At 32.8% G+C, this 14,524-nt stretch overlaps 1 protein-coding gene across 1 annotated transcript; it reads left to right on the forward strand.

Moving 5' to 3' along the window:
- Positions 1-10,522: 10,522 nt before the first annotated feature.
- Positions 10,523-14,524, forward strand: LOC114193261 (ribosome biogenesis protein NOP53). Its single transcript, XM_028082990.1, has 12 exons — positions 10,523-10,888; positions 11,553-11,725; positions 11,900-11,936; positions 12,027-12,052; positions 12,158-12,238; positions 12,336-12,446; positions 12,587-12,678; positions 13,201-13,320; positions 13,405-13,527; positions 13,758-13,824; positions 13,921-13,994; positions 14,313-14,524. Exons 1-12 carry the CDS (start codon positions 10,720-10,722, stop codon positions 14,317-14,319), a joined length of 1,080 nt encoding a protein of 359 aa, XP_027938791.1. The 5' UTR covers positions 10,523-10,719; the 3' UTR covers positions 14,320-14,524.

Below are 14,524 nucleotides of genomic sequence, written 5' to 3' on the forward strand. Positions count from 1 at the left end.
ATTACTTGACCCATATTTTCGCTATCCTTTTGCATTGGATAATGATACTTTGATACTTTTTCTCTTACTCACTTTTAACATCATTTATGTGTCACTAAGTTAAAGCATTTTTTTTTGTTGCACACATATATGGTCGTTTTGGGTAGAAAAGTTGGGAACTTCAGAAAACATAACTTCAAAGCTTTGGCATGGGCATATGATATCATCGAACACCAAAGTAGGTCATCTTCTTCTTGTTTCGTGGGGTTTGGCCGAGAAATGTTTCCTCTTGGTTACAGCAAAAACCCATTTTGAAGAACGATGAAGGTTCGTGAAAAATAAGGCATGTCCCCGTCTTCTTTTGCAATTGATTGGATTGATTGGATGGAAGAATTATAAGTATCTTTGTGAACTAGTATGGTCTTGGTGGTGTTGAAAGTAGGACATTTTGCTTTCCATTATTCTCGCATTTAAGGGTTGTTTTAGTGTGTGTGTGTGTGGGTTCTTCTCTTATGGGTGTTTTCCCTTTTATTGTTGTGGGATTATAAATGTGTTGTGTTGTGTCTGTTATGGTCCACTTTATGTACACAAATTATGGTGTGTGTAAATTTAACATTGTTGTAAGCATGTACAGAAACTCCAAAGCAACTCCTCATTTATTTGCACATAATTCCCCACATGTGTGTCAGAGCTAGTATGACACTTTTTTGTCAAAAGATTGAATCCAATCCATTATTTTTTTGTTCATAATCACTTCAATGTAATCAATATGGTCCAATTTTAAATTTAATCACTAGAAGTTCATACACTTTTGTGGTCATTTTTGTTACTAAATATATTAACAAACATCTTCAATTTCCAATAATGATAATACATAATTATCTTTTTATTTGCAGGTCTTACTCATTATGGGAACATGACAATATAGCAATATGTATGAATGTATGAAGGAAAAACTTGAATGCAGTTCAAGAGTCGTGCAATAAGAAATCTGTTTGTTGGATATGGGAAGGAAGAGAAGGGATCGAAAATAGTTTGATAGATTTATGATTGTTGTAAAGTTCAGAACATGTACAGATTGGTAGTAATTGTTAGGGTTGTTGTATGACTAAAAGACTTATCTATTAACCATATTTTTGTATAAAATAGTAATGCATTTACATTTTGTTTGATTCAGTTGTGATTATATTTGTCAAATTGTTGTCCATGTAGGAAATTGTTAATGTACAACCGTACAATTAGTTGTATGTTGTTTAATGTGTAGTTGTATTATGAAAAACTCTGGTTTGTAAAGTTCAAAATTTGTTGAAAAAGTCTAACACAATTTCCCGTTTAATTACACTGTGCTCCCCACTTAATTATGATAGCAAAAACCAGTTCATTTATTGTAATGAATGTTAAAGGCAAATTTAATGATTATTTTATGTTACAATTCAACTTTGATGAAAACGACTAACAATAAAGGTGAAGTTTGAGGGCAAAACAAGTGTAGGCTATAGAACATATAATTGGAAGTTGAAATTAATTGTATTTATGGTAGGAATTGTAAATGGCAAATGTATAGGAAGAAGAAATGTTGTTGAAAATATTTTTTGCTGCACAATGCATTGTAAATGGATGTTGTATTTCATATTTGTATGCATGTTAAATGTGGTATTAATTTAAAACATACAACATACTGTGTCATAATTTCAAACATGTCGAAAAACTATACAAAAACTCCAATGCAACTCCCCACTTATTTCCAGACGACTCCCTACATGTATTTGTGACAGTTGGTGTGGTATTTTTTTAGTAAAAACTAAATCTAATGTACCATTGTGTTGTTTATAATGACTTAAATGTAATGTGTATGGTCAATTTTAGGTACATAAAAGATGAGGTGTGTTAATTTTCAACATGTCCAAAATTTGTTCTAAAACCCCAATGCAACTCCCCATTTATTTTCACATGGCTACCCACATGTGTTTGTGGCAGCTGATGTGAATTTTTTTTTCGTAAAGATAAAATTCAATGCACCATTCTCTTCTTCGTAATGACTCCTATGTAGTTTGTGTGGTGCATTTTAGGTACATAGAACATGTGTCATAATTTCAAAGTTGTTGAAAAATTATACAAAAACTTCAAAGCAACTCCTTACTTATTTCTATATGGCTCCCCACATGTGTTTGTGGTAATTGGTGTGGTATTTTTTTAGTTAAAACTAAATCTAATGTACTATTTTGTTGTTTATAATAACTGAAATGTAATGTGTGATAATGTTAATTTTTACCATTATCTAAGTTATATTTCATTAGCAAAATCATCTCTTCCAAAGTTTTTAACTTACTTAATCCTCAATTTTACCTTACTTTTGTAAATAAATACATTGTGGGTTACATTGATCTAAATATACCATTAATCCCCATTTTTTGTGTCCTTTTTGTAGATTGGAAGCTTTGCTCCAAAAGTCCAGATAAATGAGTGACCCAGAATAGCAAGGAGAAGAGCAAAAATATCAACAGGAAGCGCCCGACGACATAGAGACAGCGCCAGACGCAACAGGACGCCAGCGCCAGGCGCCAGACAAGCGCCAGCCAGGCGCCACTGCTGCTCACCGCCTGGCGGCACCTGGCCACCGCCGGGCAGTAGATGAGAAGTTTGCTCCTGTTTGATGGCTAGCGCCTGGCGGTGAGACCCTTCCGCCAGGCGCACGTTTTCGCTGATGTGGCAAGTTGGCTCTTTTTCTTCTGTTTTCGCGAGGGGAAACGGATCTTTGGCATTTTGGAGGCACGGAGAACACATTTGGAGAGCTTGGAGGAGTGCTAGGGCTTGTGGGAACAGCTCCATCTTCCTCTTTGTATCTCTTTCTCTTCCATCTCTTCCATTTTTAAGCTTGAGCTCTCCATGGCAATGGAGAGCTAAACCCATTTTTGTTGGGGTTAGATGTAGCCACGAAACTCTTGTGTAAATGCAATTGTTTTGATTATATATATGACTCTTTCATTAATTGCTAGTCTTCTTATTTCTTCACTTAAAGCTTGCATTGATTTAGCCATCTCTTGCATGATTTTTGGTTCATTGGGTGTGGAAATATCTTTTGAAACCTAGATTCGGAATAAGAAAACTCAATGGAGCTTGTACCTAGGAATGGGGATTGACCCATTGGTTGTCTTAAACCTTTGTGCATAAAGCAAATTTACTTATTAAGAGTTCAAGGAATTGGTTTTTAATAAGGAAATTTAGGCTCAATCTATTAAGGAATTAGGGTTTGAGTAATATTGTGGGTTGTCATTAGCATATTAATGAAGAGGATGTTAAATTGTAGTTGCATGAGAGCATAGTTGGTGAATTCTAACCCTGGCAATATCAAGTCATATCATTTCTAATCTTTTCCATTCACTAAGTGTCTTTAACTTCCAAAGTTCAATTTTAATTATTTATGCAAAGTTTAATTTCATACATTAAAACTCAAAATATGGATTTATTCATTAGTTTAAATTAGTCACTAATTACGCAATTAATTAGTATACACGAGTCTCTTGGGAAACGATATCCCAGTCTTACCGGTTACTACTTGCGCGACTTGGTACATTTGCCAAAGTCATAACAATGTGTATGGTCAATTTTAGGTATATAAAAGATGGAGTGTGTTAATTTTCAACATGTCCATAATTATTTCCAAAACTGGAACGCAACTCCCACTTATTTTCACATGGCTCCCCACATGTGTTTGTGACAGTTGGTATGAGATTTTTCTTCATAAAGATTGAATCCAATCCACTATTCTTTTTATCGTAATGACTCCTACGTAATTTGTGTGGTACATTTTAGGTACATAGAACATGTTATGTCATAATTTCAAAGTTGTCAACAAACTGTGTAAAAACTCCAAAGCAACTCTCCACTTATTTCCCCATGGCTCCCTACATGTGTTTGTAGCAGTTGGTGTGATTTTTTTTTTGTAAAGATTAAATCCAATGTACTATTTAGTTATTGATAATGACTCAAATGCATCATTTGGTGATCAAAATATATGAATTTCACTTTTTGTTTTCAATTTTGTCTACACATCACATTTAATATTTTGATCACATAATTAGCGTATGAACTATGTATGTTACTAAGTTTGAATGGACGTCTTTGCTAAAAAATATGTTATTTAGTTGAAGTCAGTCAAGTGGAAAACAAAGCCAAAATAAGTGGGAAGTTCAAACTTCATTTACTACACAACAATGTCATTAACTTTGCCTTTAAAACGACGTTGTCCACAAATGTAGTTACACACTTTTATGCGAAATTGGGGAGCAATGGAAAATTGTACTCTTCCAACTTCAGTATGTGGATAGCAAAATCAAACATTTATCATAACATATTATTTCTTATTGTTTTTACTCAAAATAATTTTGTAAACACAACAATATTTTATAGTTATATATATATTAATCACCAAAAATAAAATACTACTTGTTGCTGTCATGCCTAAATGGGGACTACAACTTTAACAAGTAGGGACCTACCACACACATTTTGAACAAGTATTGTTTGTTACACTAACTTTGGTTTTATCATAATACACCTGCATATAAACGAACATATACTTATTCATACAACTGCACATAACCAAATTCATAACATTTAAAAATTTATAGACAAGAAATCCATAATCAATTAACCAAATACAACTGCCAAATTTAAAGTTCTTTTCGCCCATTTTTGTAATCCACACCACGGACACAAGAAAATCAGATCACATCACCAACGATAGGTCAACGACAATGTACAACCCACCCACCACAAATCCATCCACTACCACCACAAGGCCGACGATTATTTTTGAAACCAAGGATTTTGTTCTTCACGAAGCTTTGTCGTTCTTCCAAATGGGTTTCTCTAAACCAACAAGTAACCAAGATGAAACTTTTCCAACTCAAACCCCCATGCAACGACCACCACAAGCTCTTCTTTTGTGTTGGTTCTTATCAGATCTCCATGCCCAAGATTTCACCTTTTCATTTGGCTGCCAAAATGAACCAACAAAGTTTCACCTTTTCATTCAGCTGCCAAAATGAATCAATGAAATGTTACTTTTCAACTTTCCCACCCAAAAGTGGCATAAGTGTGTGAAGGAAAAAATATTTGAATTGTTTATAATCGGTGACACATAGACAATGTCAAAAGTGAGTAAGAGAAAGGATGTCAAACTATCGTTATCCTTTTGACCTTGCACTTCTACTTGACTTGGTCCCCGTATTTTAAAATTTACACCCTTAATAGACTATCCTTTTTTATTTTAATTTTCATTGCTTTTTTCTTCCTTTTTGTTTTAATTAATTTTTAATTCTAAAATTAAAGGTTAAAAGAACTGTAAAGAAAAAAATATTTACTTTTTATTTACCATTAATTAAAAACACATGCTTGATGTAAGGCCCTATTCTTTATAACCCTTTAATAAAAGGGCTGCCCTAAATCTGATGGGCCAAAGAACTGGCCCAAAGGATATAGCTGCTCCGAAAGTTGCCCTAATGTTTCCACTCTCACTCTCTCACAGATCCAGTCGTCACCTCTCTTTTCCCTCTCACGGAAGGCTCTACTAGGGTTTAGGTTTCTGCCATCTTCAAGCTAGCCCAAAGCCGATTTCTACTCCATGTAAGTACTGTTGCTAGCCCATACTAGTCTCCATTGTTCCTTTTCGCATTTTCCAGTTAGGGTTTCCAAGTAACCCATCTCGTGTTTCTATTTCTTCATCCTTTCAGCTTCTCCGTTCGTTCCTCGAGCTGCTGTGTTCTCCACGCTTGCCTGCCAAAGCCCCTTTTAACCCATTTCCAGGTAAGGGAAGTTAGAACCCACTCGTGTAATGCGTTTTACGGCTGTTTTCGCTCTTGTGCTATGAACTTGTGGTTGATATGATGTTCTGGATGTTTGGTTGGTTCTAGTGTGTCGTTTTGGTTTGGTTTGAGTGGTTATCGCAGGGAAACAGCGGCGAGGTCTGATAATCTCGTCCAAGCGAGTCCATCTCGCCTAGGCGAGATGAGTAGAGGTTCGCCCAAACTTTTTGCGTGAAGGGTCGCTCAGGCGACCCGCTCAGGTTTTGAGCGAGCGAACGTCTCGCTCAGGCGAGGGAAGTCTCGCCTAAGCGAGAATACGCGAAGGGCCCCTGTTTTGTGTGTCGAGCTCTCGCCTAGGCGAAGGGAGCTCGCTTGAGCGAGAGTCGTTCTGGCCTGGGCGAGGCCTTTTAGCCTGAGCGACGAGCTGGGCGAGACTGCATGTTGGTTTGACAATTTCTCTATTCTTGAACGTATGGCTTACATTAAATTTGTTTATTTTATGATGGTATGAGGGAAAGGATTATGCATGTGTGAGAGGGTGTATGAGTTATGAGTGGTGAACTTGAATGACTCTTGGCATGTGATGAATATGGAATGATTGGTTATGAAAATGGCACGATGATGAGGGGAATTGATATAACTGTATATAAGTATGGATTTTGAGGAATTGGAATGGGTTTGGTCTAGAACACAAAAGGAATTGGCTATAAAGGTTGATACTTTATATATATGTTGTATGAGAAATGTTAGTTGGCTGTTTGGATATTCTTGGTCTGTGTCAGTGCGTAATTCCTTGGGATCTCTAGGTGAGATCTTCGGGGTCGCGCTTCAGTGGTCGGGACGTAATTCCATGGCCCCTGTTAGTGGGTGTCTATGGTGGTGCCCCATCTATATGGTCTGGTAAGGATTCAAGGTAAGGTTGCATTCTGACACTCTAAGGGCATTGGCGGAACTAGGTAATGATAAGGGGGAGCCACGACTCCCTTTTTTTTTTGAATTTTTTTTACATATATTTATATATTTTTTAAAATTATATTATATATTATTTATATTAAGATTATATTATGGAAAATTATAATAAAAGATAAATAAAATTTGTTAATAGAGACATTAATTTATAAAAGAGATTAGGTTTTTTTTTCTGATTATAAAATCTTTCTACCATGTAAATTATCATGAAAGTGTGTGAAGAGAGATAAATACAAATTCTTGCATGATCTCTCACAGATCAAGGTTAGTATCTTATTATGATTTATGTATCGCTACCTATGGTAATTTTTTTTTAAGTTTTGAATTTATACAATATTGCTTATTTAATTAAAGTAATATGAGTTTTGTTATGTTTTGCATTGTGATAATTGTGATTTGTGAATATAAATTTTATTTTTTCTAAATATGCAAGTGGTGATAAATTTATATTAAAGATTATGATAAAAAGTAAATTGATTCCTTTTTTTCAAAGAGGAAGGTTTTAATAAAGATGAAAAAAATGCATTTACGTTAACTAAACTTGAGAAATTTAATAAGAACCAAGAATTTAAGACAATAAAAAACAAATCTCTAAAGTTCTCAGAAATCAAATTGATGAGATAGGAATGACTTATCTAAAATGGTATTCATGGTTTGGTATAATGATATAATAGCGAATGATAGTAATATTTTTTTGAATTCTACTATTATGTGTGTTTGTTTTAAGGAGAGGAAATGAAGAGAAAAAATGAAGAGTTTTTCTTCTAAAGAAATATTATATATAACAAATCTAATTTGGCCCCCCTACATTTTTAGTCCAAGTTCCGCCAGTGTCTAAGGGGTCAGTTAGTCTCACTTAGAGCGGACTGACTCCTGTGGTGAGAGTAGCAGGAGGCCCGAAATTCATTAAGGGTTAACCTTGTGGTGAGGGAAAATTGATTCATTATAACACTTGTAACACATAGCTCGGGGGTGAGCAGAGGTATCCACCACAAGTGCAAGCATCCACTGAATCTGACCAGGCTATATGTATCCAGATGAGTCGAGTCGAGGTCTTAGTGTATTGATTGAAGAGTCATAACATGCTTGGATGGTGTATGTATATTGGATGGTGAAAGTATATTTGATTGTATGATAAAAACATTGTCGGCTTTAGCTTACCCTTTCTTGTTGGTTGCTTTGTATGTTGTGTTTCTATCTTTGTGATGATCATCAATTTATTGATGGGAGCAGATGCGAGGGATAATCGTGGTCATCAGGGGAGAGACGACTCTGCAACTGAGTTTTCTTGGGATATCTTTAGGGCTACGGCCTATGTACTTGTCAGTCTTTACATTTCTTTATGGTTCCAACAGAATGTTTATCATGTTCCTTTATTTTTGGTGACACCGTGGTGTGCCTTGGTTGTAAGGCATTATGTTCAAACTCTAGGACTGCGCTGCTATATTATAATTGTGTGACGTTTTCTTTAATTACGCTCATTAATTAATTGGGACGCTACACTTGATTTTTTTCGAAAATAATTTTATTCACCTAGATGAAATTGGGTGTTGACACTTAATTTTCCTAATTTCAACCATTTTGTTTTTCATTTTCTTCCATTCTCACTCTCATTCTCTTTGCCTCTGTTTCGTGAATACTATAATATATGAACTCATTTAGGGGAATTACAAGAACACTAGATAGAGGCTAGGATAACTGTTATTGGTCTCGGTATAGTTGAAAATCATTTTGAGGTAGTTGCCCTAAAATTGTAATTGTCATATGTGTTAATCGTGTTATTATTTTTCTTATAAACAATTTTTTTTTCTTAAATATCGTCTTCATCGAGGTTGTGCAATTGTTTGAGGTTATTACACCTAAGGCACCTCAACAATTATGGGTGGCAATGTAGGTCAGTTTGACCCATTTAGGCATGTCCCGTACTTGGCATACAAAATGCGAGCTTAATAGTCTGACCCACTCTGCATAGGTCCTGCCACGTGAGTCGATTCATTTTTTTTGTTATAAAGCTTTGGATTTGCTACAAATTGGGGAACTTTGACATCTTCATCAAAATTAAGTAAAGACTTTGGAAAGCTAAAATATAAATTGATAATCTAACATTTTTATCGTATCCATATCCATAATTTGACTTGCATGATGAATTCTTGAAATTTTAGCACATTCAGAGACATATAACATTAGTCTTTTCTCCTCATACAAGAATTTGTAACATTCATACAAAAATTCAAAAAGAAAATAACCAACATACACAAATACATTTTTTGTAAGGGTCGCAAGTTAATCCATCCCACCTTATTCCAACCTCACGCAAATTACATACTAATACAAATTAAAACTATGCGAATTGACGTGCTTGAATTTTCGTTGATCCCGCTATCCCTAATTAAATTGTCGTCTACACGTGAAAATTAAAATGATTATTTAGAAACTATTTTTCAAATATTTTTCTCACAACTTTAGTATTTGAATATATTTATTTCATCTTTATCTTTTAATTATATTTCAATACTTTTTTAAATATCAATAGTTAAAAATAATCTACAAGTTTCAATATTCTTTTAAATATCAATAGTTAAAAATAGTCTATCACTTTCAATATTCTTTTAAATAAAATTATTTAAAAATAATATATTACAGTATAAATTATTTATTATAAATATAGAATATATTTTATCTGTTCATAATACTTTTCTTGTTTTTATCATAATACAATCCGTGTTAATAGTTAAAAATAATCTACAAGTTTCAATATTTCTTTTTAAATATCAATACTTAAAAATAATCTATCTCTTTCAATATTTTTTTTTTAAATATCAATTGTTAAAAATAATATATCACTTTCAATATTTTTTTTTAATTATCAATGGTTAAAATGATATATCACAGTATAAATTATTTATCATAAGTATAAAATATATTTGATCTGTTCACAATACTTTTCTTGGTTGTAGATTTCTGCTATTTAAAATAAGAATATTATAACCAATGCATACACTAAAATATTAGTTTGCCATATTCATGAAGTTCATTTTATGTCGTTTTCATTTTTTTTTTCACAATAAAAATACATCCATCAACCACACACTAAAAAAAAAGTTTAGTCGTTATAGAACAATGATATGATACAAGGTTAGTTATTATAAATGGCAAGATAAGATTAGATATCAGGTTAGATAAGATAATTGTAAGTTTTATAAACCTAAGAATGATTAAACAAATAATAATATTTATAAAAAGGATATGAAAGTGGTATTTTGGAGGAAAATAAATGATTTTTCTTATGGTGATAAAGCTAAATGTCATTCATGGTTTGAAGAGATTGCATGATATTTTTTCCAAGATATGATTGAATTCATCTTTTCTCATAGGTTATAATTTATTTATTTATATACTTACCCTATTAATTCATATATATATATATATATATATATATATATTTAATTTTTTATGGTTATATTATTATTGTTAAAATCCTATTTTAGTTTTATAATTCTCATAAAAAAATCAATTAAATTCCTCATTTGATTCAATTTAATATTTTAATTTTTTATAATGATTTAATCAAATCTGTTTGAAGTTTAATTTTTTTATAATTTATTTGAATATTTAGATTTTTTAGGTGAATTTAAATAAATATTTTATAGAAATTAAAAAGTAAAAGAATATTTTAATCTATTATTATTATTATTATTATTATTATTATTATTATTAAGGAGTGATAAATTAAGTGAGAGAAAGATAAGTTTATCATATTGGGCTACCATTATTTATAGGCCTGAATTAGAGAGCCCGATACCATGGCTAGCCCTTGCAAACCAAGTTAACGACATAAACCTCGTTGTGTTCTGCCGCCACAGGCAGGATCGTGAATTCCTGATTTTTTTCCGAAAACCCTGGTCTTTGAAATTCACCAGCAAAACTTGAAGTGAAGTGAAGCCATTGCGTTTCAGAGTTGAGAATGGGGAAGAAAGCAAAAGGGTCAAGGAAGGGAAAGAAGGCGTGGAGGGCCAACATCAGCACCGAAGAGATAGAAGATTTCTTCGAGAAATCAACGAAGGACGCTCTTTCTGGTGGCTCTCTTCAAGCCCTTTCCAGTAATTCCATCTTTTACGAAGACAAGTCCAAAGGTAATTTCTTAATTTCTTTCTCGCTTTCTCTTTTCTGGGTGTTTTTTTTTTTTTTTTTTTATAGTACATGTTGCCTGCATCTGAAAATTGTCATTTTTATTGTCAGTTTTGATATGAGTGGTCACGTTTAAATTACAGAATTTTTTTTTGGAAAATTAACGATTATAATTATCAACGTTTTACCATGATTTGAATAAGAATTTTTCATATGATTTTTTTTCTTTCAATTTTGTTGGAAACTGAGGTTTCATTATAGTATACCAACTTAAAGGTGAAATAGCTTGACATAATTTATTGGTAGAATTTTCATTTTAATTTGAAGTATAACGTTGGCTCACTCACTGACCATGTGTTAATTAGCGTGGATTGTTCTATTAACTTGAAGAGGATGACATTCTCCGGAGGATACATGTGGTTTCTAAATCTAAATCTAAAAGTATACATTTGACATATTTCTTAGTAATTTCATCTTAAAAAAGAAATATAAAACCATACATACTACCATATTTATGTAATGAGGATTTATGTTTATAGTGCTTCTGCTTAGGTGTTTGTTATGAAAAAAACTGTATTTTTTCATCAGAATGGGTTTACAGCTTATAGTTCTTGTTCATCGCTGGATACATTGGGTTTGTCTCATTTAATGATATGATTAAACTTATAGATCTTGCGGTAAAGAAGAAGATCGAGAAGCACAGGGAGAGAGTGCTGCACTGTGATAGTCTGCTACAGAAAAACCAGTTTGTTAAGCCAGTCCCATCTTCTATTCTGAAAAAGTGTTCTAAAAACCGAAAAACTGTGCCTAATGTGAAAGTGGTCAATCAAGATGATAATAAGGTCAGTATGTTGTACATTAATGCAGAAAGGACGTAGTAGTAGTAGGAGGAGTTGGCTAAGCAAATCTGTGTAGACATAAAGGAGGAGTTATTTATTTATTTATTTTTTGCTTTCTGTCTCAAACCCTATGTAGAATTTGTTTTATTGATATTTCTTGTTTCTAACATTGTTCAGGATGATTCTACCATGTTTGATCTATGGAATGATAAAGGTACCTTCTATGTTTATCATTCAATGTTTTGGTTACTTTTTGTGATAATTATGGTTGTTAAACACGGTTTTATCTGATATCATCATGCAGGTGAGGATAACAAGCAAGTGAAAAAGGTATATTTTCAGTGCTGATTCTAATCTGTGGATTTCATATTTCATTCTATCTTTCCTATACTTTCAGTGCTCTAGTTCATAATATGATGGCTACCTTCTTTACAGGTATCAAAGCCTACTCTCATTCCAGCAGTAGAGGTTGATCCTCCAGGCTGCTCTTTCAATCCCTCCTTTGAAAGTCACCAGGTAGTTTCAGAATAAACGACACTTTCCCCTGCTATTTTGATTCCTATTTTTGTCATGAATTTGATTGACAATTTTAAATTTTTTCCTGTTAAACCAGGATACATTAGCTTCTGCTGTTGCAGAAGAAATGCAAAAAGTCTACAAAAAGGAATTGGGCCCTGAACCTGTGCCATTAACTGTTCCTGGAGAAGCTATTGCTGAAGAAGATGTGAGTCTCATCATCTTCATTTATATAATTATTGGAGTTAAAAATGTTTGCTACATTTATTATGCTTTACAGAGGTACTTTAATTTGTGTTGCTTCTGTGATTGGTACTGCTTTGCTAACAATTTACGTTTATTTGTCAGATGTATTTTCTTGATGTGGACGATGGGAGTGACGATGATGATAGTAATCTTGAAAATGAGGATGACAATGAAGATGCTGCATCTGAGAAAAAGTTAGTATCATAAATTATAATTAATTGGACTGACTTTGTTTAAATACTGTTTTTGTGCAACATTATATTTTTCTCCATATTATTATTTTTGGCAATATACATTATTCGTCTAGTCATTTTCTTTTATGAACTACATTATTTTTTCTCTTTATCTTCTACTTATTCTTTTGTGATTAATTGGAGTTAGACGTTCTGCATAATAATTACTGTCTTTAAGTGTCTGTCTATTTCTGATCTTATAATTTTGCCATGGTGGTCCTTAACATGTACTCAGTAATTTCTCTTGCTAATGTTTATTAAGTTTCTTTGATGCATAATATATTACTTATATCACATTGCCATTTTTGGTATGCATTGTCTAAATGTTACTGGTTTCTTCACAATCTTCATTTTTTAATACTGTATTATACATACATAGTATATTTGCACCTAATAATAGTGTGGAGCTTTTTATTTTGTGAATCAATTATTCATGGACATCTGGTCTGACATGTTCATTTTGTTTGAATAATCATTGGGCAGGTCTATTAAAAAAAAGAGGGTGACTAAAGTTGAGTTGAATAAGAGAGCTAGGCGGAAAGAACAACTGAAAAAAGAAGCAGAAGCTAAGAAGATAAAGGAATTGTCAAAGGAAATTGATAGGTAATATTATCACTCTTTCTCATTTCTCACCCTGTCTCACTGCAAAAATTGATTTTTTAAGCATATTTTGTTTTCTGGTTCCAGCATACCTGACATTATTCAGGAAATTGAGCAAGAAGAGGAGGAAAAGAAGAAAAAACATCTTAGGCGAAAAGTTGCTAAACAGGAAATGTTAAAGATACGCCCACCACGCATAGGGAAACACAAGTAAGTAGTGTTTTTTGTGTATATCTTACTTTAGTTCTCTTCCACAGTTCAGTAGATGATTGCGTTGTTAACCGTTATTCAACATATTAGTAAATCACTATCACTACATTTGTAGTTTTGTACAACGAAAATTTAGAGTTAAGTTTTAGTGGAATTTCTCTTTTACTTGTTCCTTAAATAAAGTTCTATACTTTTATGAATGTTGTTTACCAATTCTATTTTCATAACAGGTTTGAGCCTGCACCTGTTCAAGTTTTATTAAGTGAAGAAATTACTGGATCAATTCGGAAGCTCAAGGTCGATTTGTGATCTCTTGATCTGATTTTGATTGTTTTGGTATCTCAGTTTTGGTGAACATGCAAGTAAATTTTCCTGTTTGTTTTGGTTATCTAGGGCTGCTGCACCCTTATAAAGGATCGATATAAAAGTCTGGAAAAGAGAGGATTGATTCTTCCAAAAAAAAGAAGGTTAGTTCAAGCTTCTGTGATTTTGTCAAACAGATTTGGTTGAAGGATCTGCGTTTATGTTTTTGGATAAATAAGGATCATGATTGTGTTGCTACTTTCTTCTGACTTCACTTACCCTTTATTTATTTCTGCATAGTATGGTTTATACAATTCTACAATAGAAATTGCTGCACAATTTTTCATTTGGAATTTGATTATGATGGACCTGTGCATTTGTTTTAAACAGAACTAATTCATGTTTTTCTTTCCATAACATAGTGTGTTATGAGATAATACGCATGGAAAACTCTGATCTTATTATGTGTGTTCATTGTACAGGAATTAGAATTCCCAGTATCAGCTACATCTTGTGTCACTCCAAAAGTTCCAAGGAAGGGATCATCTTTGGCCAGTGTTTGGCTTAATTTTGACAATTTTTGTTTATTATTTTATAACAATTTAATTTAGAAAGTGAAAGTCTTCATGTATTACAACAAACTTCATTATGCATGTTATAATAGTAGTAAAGAATTTGTTCACCTGTTATTTAA

Source organism: Vigna unguiculata, chromosome 8, assembly GCF_004118075.2.
Source record: "Vigna unguiculata cultivar IT97K-499-35 chromosome 8, ASM411807v1, whole genome shotgun sequence".
Taxonomy (NCBI): domain Eukaryota; kingdom Viridiplantae; phylum Streptophyta; class Magnoliopsida; order Fabales; family Fabaceae; genus Vigna; species Vigna unguiculata.

Coding starts and splice junctions, on each gene's coding strand:
- LOC114193261 (XM_028082990.1), top strand. CDS start 10,720: ATGGGGAAGAAAGCAAAAGGGTCAAGGAAGGGAAAGAAGGCGTGGAGG. Junction 11,726..11,899: donor TCAATCAAGATGATAATAAG/GTCAGTATGTTG, acceptor AACATTGTTCAG/GATGATTCTACCATGTTTGA. Junction 12,679..13,200: donor GATGCTGCATCTGAGAAAAA/GTTAGTATCATA, acceptor ATCATTGGGCAG/GTCTATTAAAAAAAAGAGGG.